The sequence below is a fragment of the Chrysochloris asiatica genome, unplaced genomic scaffold, assembly GCF_000296735.1.
Source record: "Chrysochloris asiatica unplaced genomic scaffold, ChrAsi1.0 scaffold00003, whole genome shotgun sequence".
Taxonomy (NCBI): Eukaryota; Metazoa; Chordata; class Mammalia; order Afrosoricida; family Chrysochloridae; genus Chrysochloris; species Chrysochloris asiatica.
In genome coordinates, this window is record NW_006408521.1 from 6,427,308 (window position 1) to 6,442,358 (window position 15,051).

A 15,051-nucleotide genomic window follows, 5' to 3' on the forward strand; every position below is an offset into this window, starting at 1 on the left:
ATATGTGTGTATATGTATATATGTATATAAAAATATATATGCATATATAAAACTATGTAAGATAAAAGTCTTAACCTGCAAAATGTTGAACATATTTTGCAAGAGAGAATCCTAATTCTCAATGAAATAATCCAAAAATGTCCTAAACCAATACTGAATTGCTAAATTAAATGGAGACTAGGCATATTATGAGAATTCATCAAAAAATTGAGTGAGAAAGATAATTGTTATGACTTGACTAGTTCAGGAGGCTTCACTATTGATTGAAACTTATGAATTTAGAATATTTAGTACTCAGATAGGCAGGTGATGGGGAGATAACATTATTGGCAAAGGAACACTATCGTCAAAAGCATGATGATTTCCATAAGCCATAAATGTTATCAATTTGATGTCATCAGAGAAAGTTGGAAATGAATGGTAAAATATTTGCTTTTCTTTTTTATTAAGGGAAATATATGTTGGCTTATTTTTCCAATGCACCTAACCCTACGTCTGCTCTGCCTTTTTCTGTACTTTCGTGATTTTGTTTATATTCTTCTAGAATATCATTTCTATGTTCCCTAGCTCCTCTCCTCAACTATCACCTGTTTGACAGAAATTATTCTGTCAGTCTCTCCTGCACTGATCCCACTATTAGTGTCTATTGGAGCCAGGAGCCATCTAAAGTCATCTGGGAGTACTGCCTGCTATATGCTGACCTTTGTTCTCAAAAACTCATCTTCAGGGGATGCCATTCCTTAGCACCCTAAATTTGTCTTTATCTTTTTAGCTGTTTTGGATAGATTGAGCACCTTTGTGATGACTCTTTTCATGTACCTAGCTAGCTACTTTTAGAGTCCTGGTGTGGCTGGACTGTAGGATAAACACTGAACTTATCCTATAAACCCCCCACCCATTCCTTGGAAATCATCAACAACAAAGATAGCTATCTAGAATCCAGATCCTCCTTTATGCTTTAGCCTCTTCCTAAGACATCAGCTTGCTTTCTTTTCTGGTAGGCAATTATGCACTCCTCCATTTCTTCTCTACACAGCTGGCTTCTCTGCACAGACATGGGGCTTTGGTGTGGCACTGTATGATAACACTGTACTGCCAGCCTCAAGGTAGACAGTTCAAACCACCAGTCACTGCACTGACAGCACTTAACAACAAGACCAACATATAAACGTGGTCTTCAATGTCAAATCATCCAGCATCCATTTTTTCTGAAGATTTGGTGAGCTCACTGCCCATGGGTCTGAAAAAAATGCAACATGGACCTGGACTAACAACTGTTATTCTTCTGATGATATATACACAGACCTCAATTCTTCCTGCTGTACAAGCTCACCTCTGATTTTCTAGAAGAAGTCAAACTGCTTCACATGTGTCAATCTTCCATCAGTAAACCAACAACTAGATTTGCATTTACAGGGGCACAGTCATAGCAGAAACCAGCAGTTCATGTGAGTATTCCATTGTCCGTTGGGACATTTGTGATAATTTTAATTAAAACTGTCATAAATTAAAATGATGAATACATAGAACAATGCATAAATAATTTTGTTTAGAAAGATCAGCATAAAGCTGGCCTCTATGAGGTGGAGGTTAAAGATCTTCCAAATATCTGACTTTTCCATTATGTTATACTAGGCTGTAATCCCTGGCATCAATCGCCACTCCACCTCCCTCCCAGATTCTGCAATTTGCTGCAATGTCTTGCAGAACTCATGTCAAGGAAATGGTTCAAGCAGTGGTGGAAGTATAAAAGTCGCAGATCCATAATTCAGAGGTCAGTCTAAAGAAATCTACTCCCATGCATAGTCTCAGGAGCTTAGGAACACACAATGATAGGTCATACAGCAGACTATGGATACATTAGGTTTTGGGAGTTTGTTAATCATGTCATGTGATAGACCACAAAATGTACAAAACGTAGGTAAGAGTGAGATGAAGCAGATGCAATATGTAGAGCAAGAGAGTTATCATCTTCATATCTCAGGTTATTAATGAGTCTTCCTCCAATCCTGATGCCAGGTTCTTCTTTATATAATACAACTTGTTGGATTTTGTGCTTAGCATACAAATTGAATAAGTAAGGGGGGAGGGGAAATACAACCCTGGTGTACACCTTTGCTGATATTAAACCATTCAGTATCCCTTAGTTGTGTTCAAACAACTGCCTCTTGGACTGTGTATAGATTCCTCATGAGAACAATCAAGTGTTGTGGGCTACCCATTCTTCACACTGTTATCTATAATTTGTCATGACTAATGTAGTTGAAAGCCTTTGGATAGCCAATGAAATATAAGTAAGTATCTTTCTAGTATGCATGCTTTCAGCCAAGATCCATCTGACATCATCAACATTTCCCTATTGATGTGTTTATGCAGCTGTTTTTGAAATATTTTCAGAAAAAAATTTACTTGCATCCAATATTAATGATATTGCTAGATGATTTTCTAGTTCTGTTGGGTCACCTCTCTTTGGAGTGTGTACAAATATGGATCTCTTCTAATCACTTGGGCAAGTAACTACAGTCCAAATTCTTGGCACAGATGAGTGAGCACCTTCAGGGCTGCGTTCATTTCTTGAAAGATTTTGATTTGCATTCTATGAATTCCTCCAGTACAATTCCTCAATACCACTGATTCTTCAACAGTATTTGTTTCTATTCCCTCTGTTTGTGTGTGTGTGTGTGTGTGTGCATTTTGGGCAGGGGGGGAAGGAGCAGAGGAGATGTATACAAAAACATTCAGGGATATATATTAATTTAAACAATCCAAAGGCACGTTCTGTAAGCATGCCTTCTGGCCACCAGCACCCAGTCCCACTCTTTCCATGAGTCCAGAGTCCTCAGCTGCACCCTGTCTCCTTGTCCTCATCTTTGCCTCCATCTCTGGTATTGCTGCTTCTCTGGACAGGGTTCTGCACTCTGTGTTCTTCTCCCTTGATGGTCCTAGTGTCCTCTGTTTCTAGACTATAAGATTAACTACTCCCCATTTTTGTTCCAAAACTTCTATCTTTACAGTTGTGACAGTCACAATTAGTCATGATTACAGTTTCTCATTACTGAATCATAAGACTGTTATCACCATCCCTTTTCACCAGACCCGTCTGTTGTTGTTGTTGTTGTTATGTGCTATGGAGTCGGTTCTGACTTATAGTGACCCTATCCAGGGTTTCCAAGGCTGTAAATCTTAACATGAGCAGAAAGCCTCATCTTTCTGCCGCCGAACAGCTGGTAGTTTCGAATTGATGACCATGAGATTAGCAGCCCGATTCATAACCATTATGCTACCAGAGCTCCTAAGACCCATCTAGACAAGATGAAAACTATTTAGTGGGGACTCTACCTTCCCCTGCACAATTAAAATAAACTCCCCCTTGAAAACTTGTAAGCCAGTCACTTTGTGCTTTTATTACCCCCTCATTTTAGGTAACCAATGTCTAAGTTGCCCGTCCCTATCAACCCTGTATACAGAGGGCATAGCATTGATACTTGATGTGAAGACTCCTTCCTTCTCAGTTGGTATTTTGAGCTACTACATCCATAAGTATAAGTCAAGTTCATCAAATTGTAGCAATTTACACTCATTTCCTTTATCAAAAAAACTTTTATTTTATTTTTATTTTTAATCTTCCTCTAGTTGAGTTCTGATTATCAAGTCATTGGAGCTAGGTCAGATGGGTACTATCTGCAAGTTTTGGCGTTCTTATGCATCTCCCCTCACTTCCTATCTGCTGGATGCTTAACTGCCAGCTCTAGCCCTCTGTGGCTATGTTCATGGGCTCAGGAGTCCCCAGGTCTCAGCAAATTTGGACCAACCAGCCCTTCCTCCTCTCTTTCTCACCTCCAGGTCAATGGGAATCTATGGAATGTTGCTGTACTCAGCACATTTCTTCATTGCTGTCTTTCCTCCTCTTCCACTCACCAGTAAGCCAACATGGTCACCAGCAAGCTTACATGCCTGATCAAGTATTCCCTTTGAGTTTCAGTCTTGGAGGGGGTTTGTCCTGAAGGAACTTGATTTCTTGCCTTGACAGCTCCCTGGCGAACAACTTGCTTGTTTTTGCAGTAGCTAATCATACTTCCTTTTTAATTAGTCCTGGTGTGTTGCTGTGGGTTAATGCACCAGACTGCAAAGCCATTTGAACGGCAACATCGGTGGTCAAGCTCACAAGCTGCTTCTCGGAAACCCTATACAGGGTCACTATGGGTCAGAACCAACTCAATGGCACTTGACAACAACGACAACAATCAGACTGTCTTTTTTGTTTTGGATTTTCCTGCTGATGTTTCTTTCACGAAGTGTCTTCTGTTGCTCAAGCAGTTCCTGACAGATCTGCTAGTCATTTCTAGTGGGAATGTCCCACCTCAGAAGGTTCTGATGGGGCTCAGGATTTTCCCTAAGGTTCTATAAACTGCAAAGGCTCTGCAAGAGGCCTATTTCATTGGGCAAGTTGTAGAACCCCTGTTAGGTATGCCAATCAGTTATAGGCTGAAGACTGGCTTACAAGCTTTCTGTAATCATGTTTCCTGACATTCCTTTCTATCCCAAAAAAGTGTCTGTTTTACAATAGTAGGCAAGGGAAACCAATATTCATAAGACAGTCAAGCATCTTAGTATTATTTTCCACCTTCAGACTATGCTTCAAGCCCTGTATCACAGAGCCCTGTTGTTCCAAGGTTGAGCATACATCACTATTTACCTCTGTCCCCTTTAGCCCATGAAAACCTGCATCAGTGTTCCCCTGTCTACCTTTTCTTCCACCTTCTTCCCCCTTTTTGTGTTTTACCCTCCCCAACACCTGAACTTGGGCTCCCTTTTTACTCTTTTGGTGAAATCATTTGATGCACATAAGTTTCTAATTTTTAGAATGCTCCAATCATCTATTTTGTTTTCTTTTGTTTGTGTAATGTTCGCAGTGTTTGGTAGTCTGTGTGTGCCATTAAATTTGTTCATATTTTTTCATTGATGACCTTTATAATTCTAGAATTTACACTTAGGTCTTTAATCCATGTTGAGTTGGGTTTTGTATATGGTCTTGTTAGAATCTTTTACACATCAGTTTCCAGTTCTGCCAGCATCATCTGTTGAAAAGCCTGTCTTCCCCATTCAGTGTACTTTGGCCCTTTGTCAAAGATCAGTTCACTGTATGTGGATGGGTTAACTTCTCAATTCTTGATTCTGTTCCACTGATCTATGTATCTTTCATTGTACCAGTACCAGGCTGTTTTGATTATTGTAGCTATGTAGTAAATTTTGAAATTGGGGAGTGAGAGGCTTCCTGCCTTGTTCTTTTTCTTAAGCAGTGTTTTGCTTATCCTGGGTCTCTTTCCTTTCATATAAAGTTTGTTTTTGTTTTTCCATCTCTCTAACGAATGTCTTTGGAATCTGGTTTGGGATTGCATTTTGTGTATAGATTGCTTTGGATATTGTCGACATTTTCACAATGTTAAGTCTTCCTATCCAGGAGCATGGTTTAGTCTTACATTTTTGTAAGTCTCTTGGTTTCTTGTGGCAATGCTCTGTAATTTTTTTTTTCCGTGTAGGTACTTTGTTTCTCTGGTTACATTTATTCCTAAATATTTCATCATTTGGGTGGCTATTGTAAATGGTATTGCTTTTCTAATGTCCTTTTCCAGTGTTGTCATTATTAGTGTAGAGGCATCCAACTGATTTTTGTGTGTTTATCCTGTACCCTACCACTTTGTTGAATCTTCCAATGAGTTCCAGGAGTTTTTTTTTGCTGAGTCCTTGGGGTTTTCTATGTACATAATCATATCATCTGCAAATAGATAGAGTTTTGCTTCCTCTTTGCCAATTTGAATGCCTTTAATTTCCCTGCCTTGCCTTATAGCTATTGCTAAGACTTCCAAAACAATATTGAACAGGAGTGGTGATAAAGGGCATCCTTGTCTGGTTTCTGCTTGCAAAGGGAAGGCATTCAGTTTCTCTCTATTAAGAGTGATGTTGGCTGTTGGTTTTGTACATATGCTCTTAATTATGTTGAGGAATTTCTCTTCAATTCCTACTTTGCTGAGTGTTTTTATCAGGAATGGAAATTGGATTTTGTCAAATGCCTTTTCTGCATCAGTTGATATGATTATCTGGTTCTTTTCTTTTTTCATATTTCTATGGTGGATTACACTGATTGCTTTTCTAATGTTGAACCATCCTTGTATCCCTGGTATGAATCCCACGTGATCACGATGGATTTTTATTGTTGTTGTTCTTATTTTGAGTGTTGTTGAATTCTGTTGGCTAGGATTTTATTGTGAATTTTTGAATCTATGTTCATGAGGGATAATGGTGTATAATTTTCTTTCTTAATGATGTCCCTCCTGGTTTTGGTATGAGGATTATCCTTGCTTCCTGCAATGTATTACGATGTTTTCCATCCTCTTCTTTATTCTGGAATAATTTGAGAAGAGTTGGTGACAGCTCTTCCCTGAATGTTTGGTAAAACTCACTAGTGAAGCCATCTGGACCTAGACTGTTTTTGGTTGGGAGTTTTTTTGATTACCTGGTCAATTTCTTCCAGTGTTACAGGTCTGTTCAAGTTTTGTACTTCACTCTGTGTACATTTAGGTAGGTTGTGCTTTTCTAAAAATGTATCCATCTCCTCTAGATTTTCAAATTTATTAGAGTACGACTTATCATAATATTCTGTAACTATTCTTTTTATTTCTATTGGTTTTGTTGTGACATCACCCATGTGGTTTCTATTGACTGTTCATGTAGTTTTTATTCTATCCCTGCATTATTTTTCTTTTGCAGTTTCACTTAGAATTTCTTTTGTTCAGTTTGTTAGAAATGAACCCCGATGTTGCACAAAAAGGTAGTCAGTAAGACTAAATTTCTTCGTCAAGGCAAACATTTTACTTCTGCAGAAGGATGCGCATAACTGCACAGCAACAGGCTAGTGAACACACCAGGCAGGCAGCCCTCGTGGGATTTTATTCCTGACATGAGTCTTAAAGCTATGTCTCATGCCATTGGCTAGGGCTTTGACCATACAGTCTTGTCCTTACCTGGTTGGCTAATTCAAATTGCTATGGCATACATTCTTGTCTTTACTTGATTGGCTATTTCAAGTTCCTAGGGGAGTTTATGGAGGTTGGAAAGTCCTTGCTCACTCAGGAAGTACTTAAAAGAAAAAGAAAGGCCATAAAGTTCCTAGTCACTTCAGGAAGTAGTAAAAAGAAAAAGAAAGGTCACCCAAATATAATAAACAGGATTACAATAATTTTGAAGAACAGACATTCATTCCCACAAGTTTATGATCCAATATTTTTTACATTTGTTCTTTCACATAAAACCATGTTTCTCTGTTGCACAGAAGCAGGAAAGAGACAAAATAGAAAGGCAATACCAGAGGAAATCAGAACTTACATTTCTTTTTAGCTTCTTCTCCCTACCCTCCTCCTTCACCACCATGGAACTTGGGGAAATGGCTTGAATCTGCATATATTTGAATACTGAGAGGAAGCAGTTGTAGAAAGATGAGATTAAACTACCTGCAAAGGACTGTAATACATTGCCTAGAAAAAATATCTAAGCAAGTAGATCCTAGTGTTTCTTACCCTTTAAATATCATAAATATTTAAGTAGAGCAATTAAAAATCATAGATTTTATCTTGCTTTCTTATTCTAAAATGTCAGCAATGTTTTAGATTCTCTTTGTAAATGTATGCTTCCTCCCTTTGCTTTTACTTAGGAGGCCAATTTGTCCTCTCAATTAGGAACAGATTACATCTACCTCCATCTCATAGACCACTGCTCATGGAGTAATTGACTTATAATTGAATTGTTGTTGTTGTTAAGGGCTGTCTAGTCGGTTCAGACCCATAGTGACCTTGTATAGGGTTTCCAAGGAGCACCTGGTGAGTCTGAACTGCTGGCTTTGTGGTTCAACCACACCATGAGGTTTAGTTCTTATCCTACTTAAATCACCATAAATATTATAAACTTACAATCGGCAATTCTTCTCAATATTTATAATGAACTTAAACATTACATAATAAATTTTATATAAAATGATTGAGGTTTAAAAAAAGATTTTACACTAAGAATTTTTACTGCCTTTTCACTGTGGAAACCTTCGTTCCCTTTTCTAATCTTGAACCACAAAAATTTATTCTCAGCATTTTGATTTACATTGATTTCCCAACCCATTCTTTTATTATTTGACTCTAGAAGATAGTTTCTTTGGGACCAAAAATTTGCATTTGTTATTGCTGTTATGTACTGTCCAGTTGGTTCAAACTCATCATGATCCTGTATAGGGTTTTCAAGAAGTGGCTGGTGGGTTTGAACCTCCAGCTTTGTGATTAGCAGTCCAGTTCTTATCCGACAGCACCATAACAGTATAGCTCTATCTAAGTAACTGAAACATAGAATTCATTTGTGGCCCGTTTATTTAGCCTTTCTCCCTGCTAATGGTTTCTCTGGAGCTGATCAATTTTGCCTGAATATGTTAACTTATTTGTAGCTGGCTGCCTCTGCAGTTTTGGGGTTGTTTCTATCACCTTTATTTTATTCTACTGCTTGCTATTAATATACTTCCCAGATGGATGCCTTCTTCAATGTAATTATCATTTAGCTTATCTTCCCTTCTGACATCATTTATGAAAATGTTAAATAAGACCAGTCACAATACCTACATCCCTGAAGTGTGCTCCTTAACACCTCTACTTGATGTACTGCCATTTATCATTAAATACCTTTAGCCAATTTAAGTCCCAGGAAGAATGCTAATATTGAATCCAATTTGAATTAAAATTTAATTAAGACTTCTTTTGACATTGTGTTGAGTGATTTCCTATAACCGAAATTGTTATCTTCTCTGCTACCCCAACCTCTAATTTTTTAATTTTATCTATACACAAAGGAGAATATGTTTTTCTGGCTTGAATAGTTCTCCATAAATATGCATTATTCATTTTGACTGTTTCTATGAGTATTTTCCTTCTCTTTTGCCTTTAGGACTATGTCTGTCATTTTTACACAAGTCCCAGAATCATTATATGAAATATCTTCCCTTCTGTCAACCACATCTGCCCATCGAAATAGGAAAATACCCAATATCAGGACATTCATTCCTGTCTCTTGTATTCCTTTTTTTCCTTCTTTTTAGTTATTTCTGTTGCTGCTATTTCTGTATACATTGTCATTGTAAATGTTGTAGTTTAAGTGCCTTCCAGTCATTTCTGACTCTTAGAGATCCCGTATACAGCTTCTGAGGCTTTAAATCTTTATGGGAGCAGAAAATCTCAACTTTCTCCTGAAGAGCAGCTGGTGGGCTTGAACTGCTGACCTTGTAGTTTGCATATTAAAAACAGAAATAAAATCTACACAATAGATCCCATAGACTTTTTGACAAACAAAAAGTTGTTGGTTTAGATTTCTTCAGAATGTTGGTCATAGACCTTCAAACTGACCATTTATTGATATGGAGTCCCTGAAACTGAATAAGAATTCCAAGGTAAAGTAGATTAATTGCTACTACTTTAAAGCAGTCAAAACAAAATATAAAAATAAAGGCGATATTAAGTAAGAACAAAATGTCCACAGTCCATTACAATTATGCTTATTTGCCTTGGCAGACAATTCTTGTTTTTCCCTTCTGTGTAAGCCAAGACAACTTTTGTTTACTCTAGCCACCATTTTCATGATGTGGACAAGAAATTCTGTATCACTTAATGATAAAGAACTTAATAAAAGTTTTGGTAGCATAGTGGTTACAAATCCGGCTGTGAACCTTAAGGCCAGCAGTTCGAAACTACCAGCCGTTCCGCGGGAGAAAGATGAGGCTTTCTGCTCCTGTAAAGATTTATAGCCTCAGAAACCCTGTACAGGGTTGCTATGGGTCAGAACCGACTCGAAGGCACTTAACAACAACAACATACAAATAAGAATCCTCTTAGACAGTGTCTGACTGCATGCATGTCCGTGGCTCCGAAGGTTATACTAGAGCTCAGAACTCCTGACTGGAAAATGGGATGGAGTGGGTATATTTAGTTAAGTATGTTATATCCCATCAGTAGCTCTCCAGGTTCCCTGTCCTCTTGGCCCAGCAGCAGCTGGTGAAGGAATTTCTAGTACCCATCAGCAGCTGTCTGCCCCACCATGCTTGCCTCAGGCAGGGAGCACACAGACACCGTTGGAATCACCAGATGGGATGATTGGATGAAGCTACTGTCTCACTGGACCCAGGCTGTGACCTTGGAGGGGAAGGGACAGGAAAAGTAGCCAGAGGAAGAAGCAGAGGTGGAGAAAGAGGCTGAGAAGGGGTGGGTAGGGATGAAAGAATTTAAAGCCCAGTTGGGGCAATGGAAAGGCAGGTAGTGAGAAAGGAACCAAGTGGAGCTGAAGTATACAGCCTGCCAACTTGAAGGTGAGCATGCTCAGCAGCTGCTGGCATCGGGAGTGTCTCACAGTGGAGCTCGTTTCACACAGACCTTTGGCAGTAGTGGCAGTGCGGGTGCTGACCAGTAACAATCCTGCATGTCTTCCTCCTATGTGTAATATGGTGTTCACATAAGGTCCATATAAGATAATGGCTTATTTCATAGAACATTTTAAGAACATAGGTGACACATGTGTGTATTGAAATCACTATTACAGTATTTCCTCCTGTGATTCATTTTTACTGATTTATTTTCTCTTAAGTAAGGAGCTCTGGTAGCGTAGTGGTTACAAATCGGGCTGCAAACCTCAAGGTCAGCAGTTCGAAACTACCAGCTGTTCTGCTGGAGAAAGATGAGGCGTTCTGCTCCCGTAAAGATTTACAGCTTTGAAAACCCTATACAGGGTCGCTATGAGTCAGGACCGACTCCACGGTACATAACCACCACCACCAAGGAAATGTGTATTGATCAAGACATCAAGGACTGTTATTTAATAAAATAACTAATTCTTACCTTTATTCTGCTTAGTGGCACTACAGGGTAATGCCAGGTTGGTTTGAACTACAAGGTTAGCAGTTCAAGCTCGCCATTCGCTCCTCAGAAACCCTACACAGGGATGCTATGAGTCAGACTGAACTGGACAGCACTCAGTAACAACAGGCCATTTTTACCCACGATGGCCCAACTCTAGGCTTTAACTACTACATACAAGTTTCTCCAAAGTGATTACAAACATATGAAATATTCGCCTTACAAACATTGTGTGGTGTAATTTCATAGGTTTGGAATTGATTTTCCTCCTCAAAAAAGATCTCATGGGCTACATTCGCCTTCATTCATTGATCTGATATTGTACAGACCTTGCCAGTCCTTTATAAGTCAGTGTAAACAAGATTATAAGAGTCTTTTTGAAAACAAAATGCAAATAAGGACAGGACAAGAGAGTCTCTGAGAGACTGGACAGAGAACATTATGGACATAAAAATAAGAGCAAAACGAAAGTTAAGAGTAGGAGTTATATGAGAAAACTTAACCTATTTTATTTTATTTTTTCCAGTTCTTGGTCTGTAGCAATATGAGCTTATGTGCCAAGAACAGGAGGTAAAATAGAATAAATTAAATTTCATATAGGGATATTAGATTTTCTGCTAGGAGTTTCCTATCTTTTCCTTTATTAAATTAAAATAAAGAGAATCTTTCAAAGACAAAAACCCTCATCAGAAGAAATAAATTTTAAAAAGCGTCCTTCCAGTTATGATTGTTTCAGTATCAAATAGAATACTGTTGTCTCAATTCAAGAAAATAAGAGTATACATATATGCCAAGGAAACTTTTTTCCCCCTTATTTATTATTATTATTATTATTATTTTGTCTTTACAAACCAGCTTGTTTTTTGGTGGGGGAAAAATGACATGGCGGAGAAAGATTGTGTCCCAAGTGGATTTATGGTGTGATTTTCAATTCCAGCTCACTGCGGTTGATGCAGACGAAGGGTCAAATGGGGAGATCACATATGAAATCCTGGCTGGGGCTCAGGGAGACTTCATCATCAATAAAACAACAGGTCTTATCACCATCGCTCCAGAGGTGGAATTGATAATCGGAAGTACTTATGCGCTCACTGTCCAAGCCGCAGATAATGCTCCTCCTGCAGAGAGAAGGTAACTTATATTAGAACCACTGCTGACTTTTCCCCACTCCCATTTAACCCCATCACTGAATTTAAGAAGCACAGCTGGCATTCTTTTATCCTCTAAACATCTCAGTTAGATCAGAAAATCAGAGGGAGCAGATTCTCAGGAACTGCATGTTTTTATTTGGTTAAATTGTGGGCAAAGGATAAAAAAGACAAGATTAAAAACCACACAATAATTAGCTATGATTTCACCGTAGTAGAAGGATCTAGTTCTCTGTTCTAGGGGGGAAGTGGGAAATATTGGAGGCATATTTCAAATGTATTATTGCAAAGCAAGACTGCTTCTGGTAAGAGAATGGCTCTTTCCTGCAAAGAAACTCATGATGTGTCAGTGGTAAGTAATTTCTCTCAGCGATTTGAAGCCACCTCTTGTGTCTAGATACTTATTCATGTCACATATAAAGATTTTCAGCAACTCAAACAAAATCTATTTTCCCATGGGATATCTTTTTATGAGTTTTTTATTTCTAGTTTTTCAGTTTGCATTTCAAGGAAATATGATAAAGGTAAACACACCTCTACAGCTTGCTTTTTCTCTCACTTTTTTTTTCTTTTACAATATATCTTGGGGTCCTTTCCATATGAGTGTTGGATAACTTAATTGTTTTTTCAGAACTACAAAGTGTTCCTTCATATAGATGTAATAGTCTTTTAATAAATTCATTATTAATAGACATTTCAGTTTCTCTGATAACTTCCATTTGCTCACAATAAAGAAATAAACAATATTGCATATGCATCTTTTTGAATGTGTAGAAGTATTTCAATAAATTGCTAGGCTAAGATTAAATGGTATATTGGATTATATATTCTTATAAAATTGCCTTCTGTAGACCTTCTAACAGTTTACAATATGAACTGCAAAGTCTGGATTCTGTGGGACTTTTATGAAGACAGTTATCACAATGTAAGTGTACTGAGAAGTCTTCCTAAACGCGAAGAGTTTAGGCGCATGTGTAGGAATTAGTTGAAGAATGTAGGGGCCATTATTACACAGCTGAAGATGCTTGTGTTAACTAGGTGTTTGTGGATATTCACATGCCGTTCAGTGTTACACGTGTATAAACTGTGACCCAAGGAAGCATAAGAGACCCAGGAGCAATGCCATGGGAATTTTTGTATATTTTGTAAAGATGCTTTGACTTTATCCAGTTGATAAAAAGCATTCTCTGAAAAAGGAATTTAAATTGGAATGTCATGTGAGAAGATGTCAGTTTCTGAAATCACTCTGATGTCTTTATGGAAAATGGATTTGATAGGGTCAAATTGGAAAAGAAAAAAAATTTGTGTAGAACTCCATCACTGGTAGACTTTAGGAGAGAGAGTTACTGATGATAAGTTGAACTGGGCATGTTAGGAAGAATGTAGCAGTACAGTTGATACACGGAAAAATTGTGTAATGATCAAGGAGATGAGCTTGCCAAGAAAAAGGTACAGATTTTTGTCTAAGGTGACTGAGTGGTGATAATTCCAAGATGGTGAACACAGTTTGAATGAACGTGATCAATTTAATTTTGTTGTTGTTGTTAAGTGCCAACACGTCAGTTCCAGGTCATAATGACCCTGTATAGGGTTCCTGAGGAGTAGCTGGTGAGTATGAACCTCTGACCTTGTGATTCAAACTGACTTATAATTTTAGACACACGTAGTTGGTTATGGTCATAGTAAATATATCAAAAAGCAAACAGATGTATTTGCTTGAACCAGAGAAAACAGTTAAGGATTGCTTCTTGTGAAAATTCATGTAAGATATTTTTATATATTGTATTGTGACAAAATCCAAAACAAGAGTCAAATACATTTTTAACACATTTTTAAATAATACTTTCATTCTACTTCTATGAAAAGTGAGTTAAAGATGCTTGGTACTGTTATTGACCATGCCTTAGGATCAGGCACTATGATAACTTCTTTCTACACATCATTTTTAATCTTAACAACATTTTGAATTTTGTATTATATATATATTTGCCAAAAGGAATCTAAGGCTGAAATAGGATAATTGGCTTGCTTAAGTCCCTCAGTAATTAAGTGGCAGAACCATAATGGAACTCAGGAGTAATGCATTAATATTGTTTACCTTTTGTAGTTACTATTCTGGAAAAAAACCTAGTACTGCATTCACTTAAAGAATACTAATAATGATAAGGAAAAGGATAAAACTACCTATTTTTAAATTTGAAGTTTCATTAAAATCCTTTAATATTTATCAATTTATTTATTACCACAGTTTTTTTTTTTTTATCAAAGATTGTTTAGTTCTAGATAGATTAGGTGTAAATTACACATACTTGTATATTATGATTTGCTTGTTTTATCAACTTAATGATTATTTAATTGCTGAAAAATTATTGTCAATTTCTTGCTTATTTAGAAGTCAGATCAAGGATTTGCCTAGACACAATGTTGCCCATGTGATACTTAGTATAATAGGTTTGGCTTGATTAAATTGCTTACATTCCAAGAAGCAAAGTGCTATCTTCAGAATCTTAGTATATAGGTCTTTTAAGTAACACCAAATATTTTGATGACATAAATTTATTGTATTTATTACAGAGTGACTTGGATACAAAAATATCACCTCATAGTTTGGTCAAATATCAAGTGGAATTTTGAAGAGAATAAAATCCAATACCTCCATTCTACCTGCTGGCATAATGTCATTGTTGCTGTAGGATAATGACATGTACTAGGGGGAAATTAATCCTTCAAATTTAGTTGATGAATGAGGTGAAGAGTTCTGATGCTTTACTTTCAGGATTTTATTTGGAAAGAAAATATTACTTGAGCATTATGAACATAACCATATAGATTGTGATAACTATATGCTTTACATATTTACCTAGCCAGAAACAGTTGTATGTAAACTAATTTCAATAGCAACAAAATTAACAATATAGCGGTTCCAAGTTAGGCTGCTACCCTCAAAGTCAGCAGTTTGAAAGTAGCAGCTG

At 37.3% G+C, this 15,051-nt stretch overlaps 1 protein-coding gene across 3 annotated transcripts in view; it reads left to right on the forward strand.

Moving 5' to 3' along the window:
* PCDH15 (protocadherin-related 15) overlaps window positions 1-15,051 on the forward strand; it is a 1,066,306-nt gene that overhangs the window by 614,583 nt on the left and 436,672 nt on the right. For all 3 annotated transcript variants that reach the window (XM_006831105.1, XM_006831106.1, XM_006831104.1), the window contains one exon: window positions 11,869-12,062. In XM_006831105.1, coding sequence (XP_006831168.1) covers window positions 11,869-12,062 — 194 coding nt within the window. The remainder of the gene's footprint in view (window positions 1-11,868; window positions 12,063-15,051) is intronic.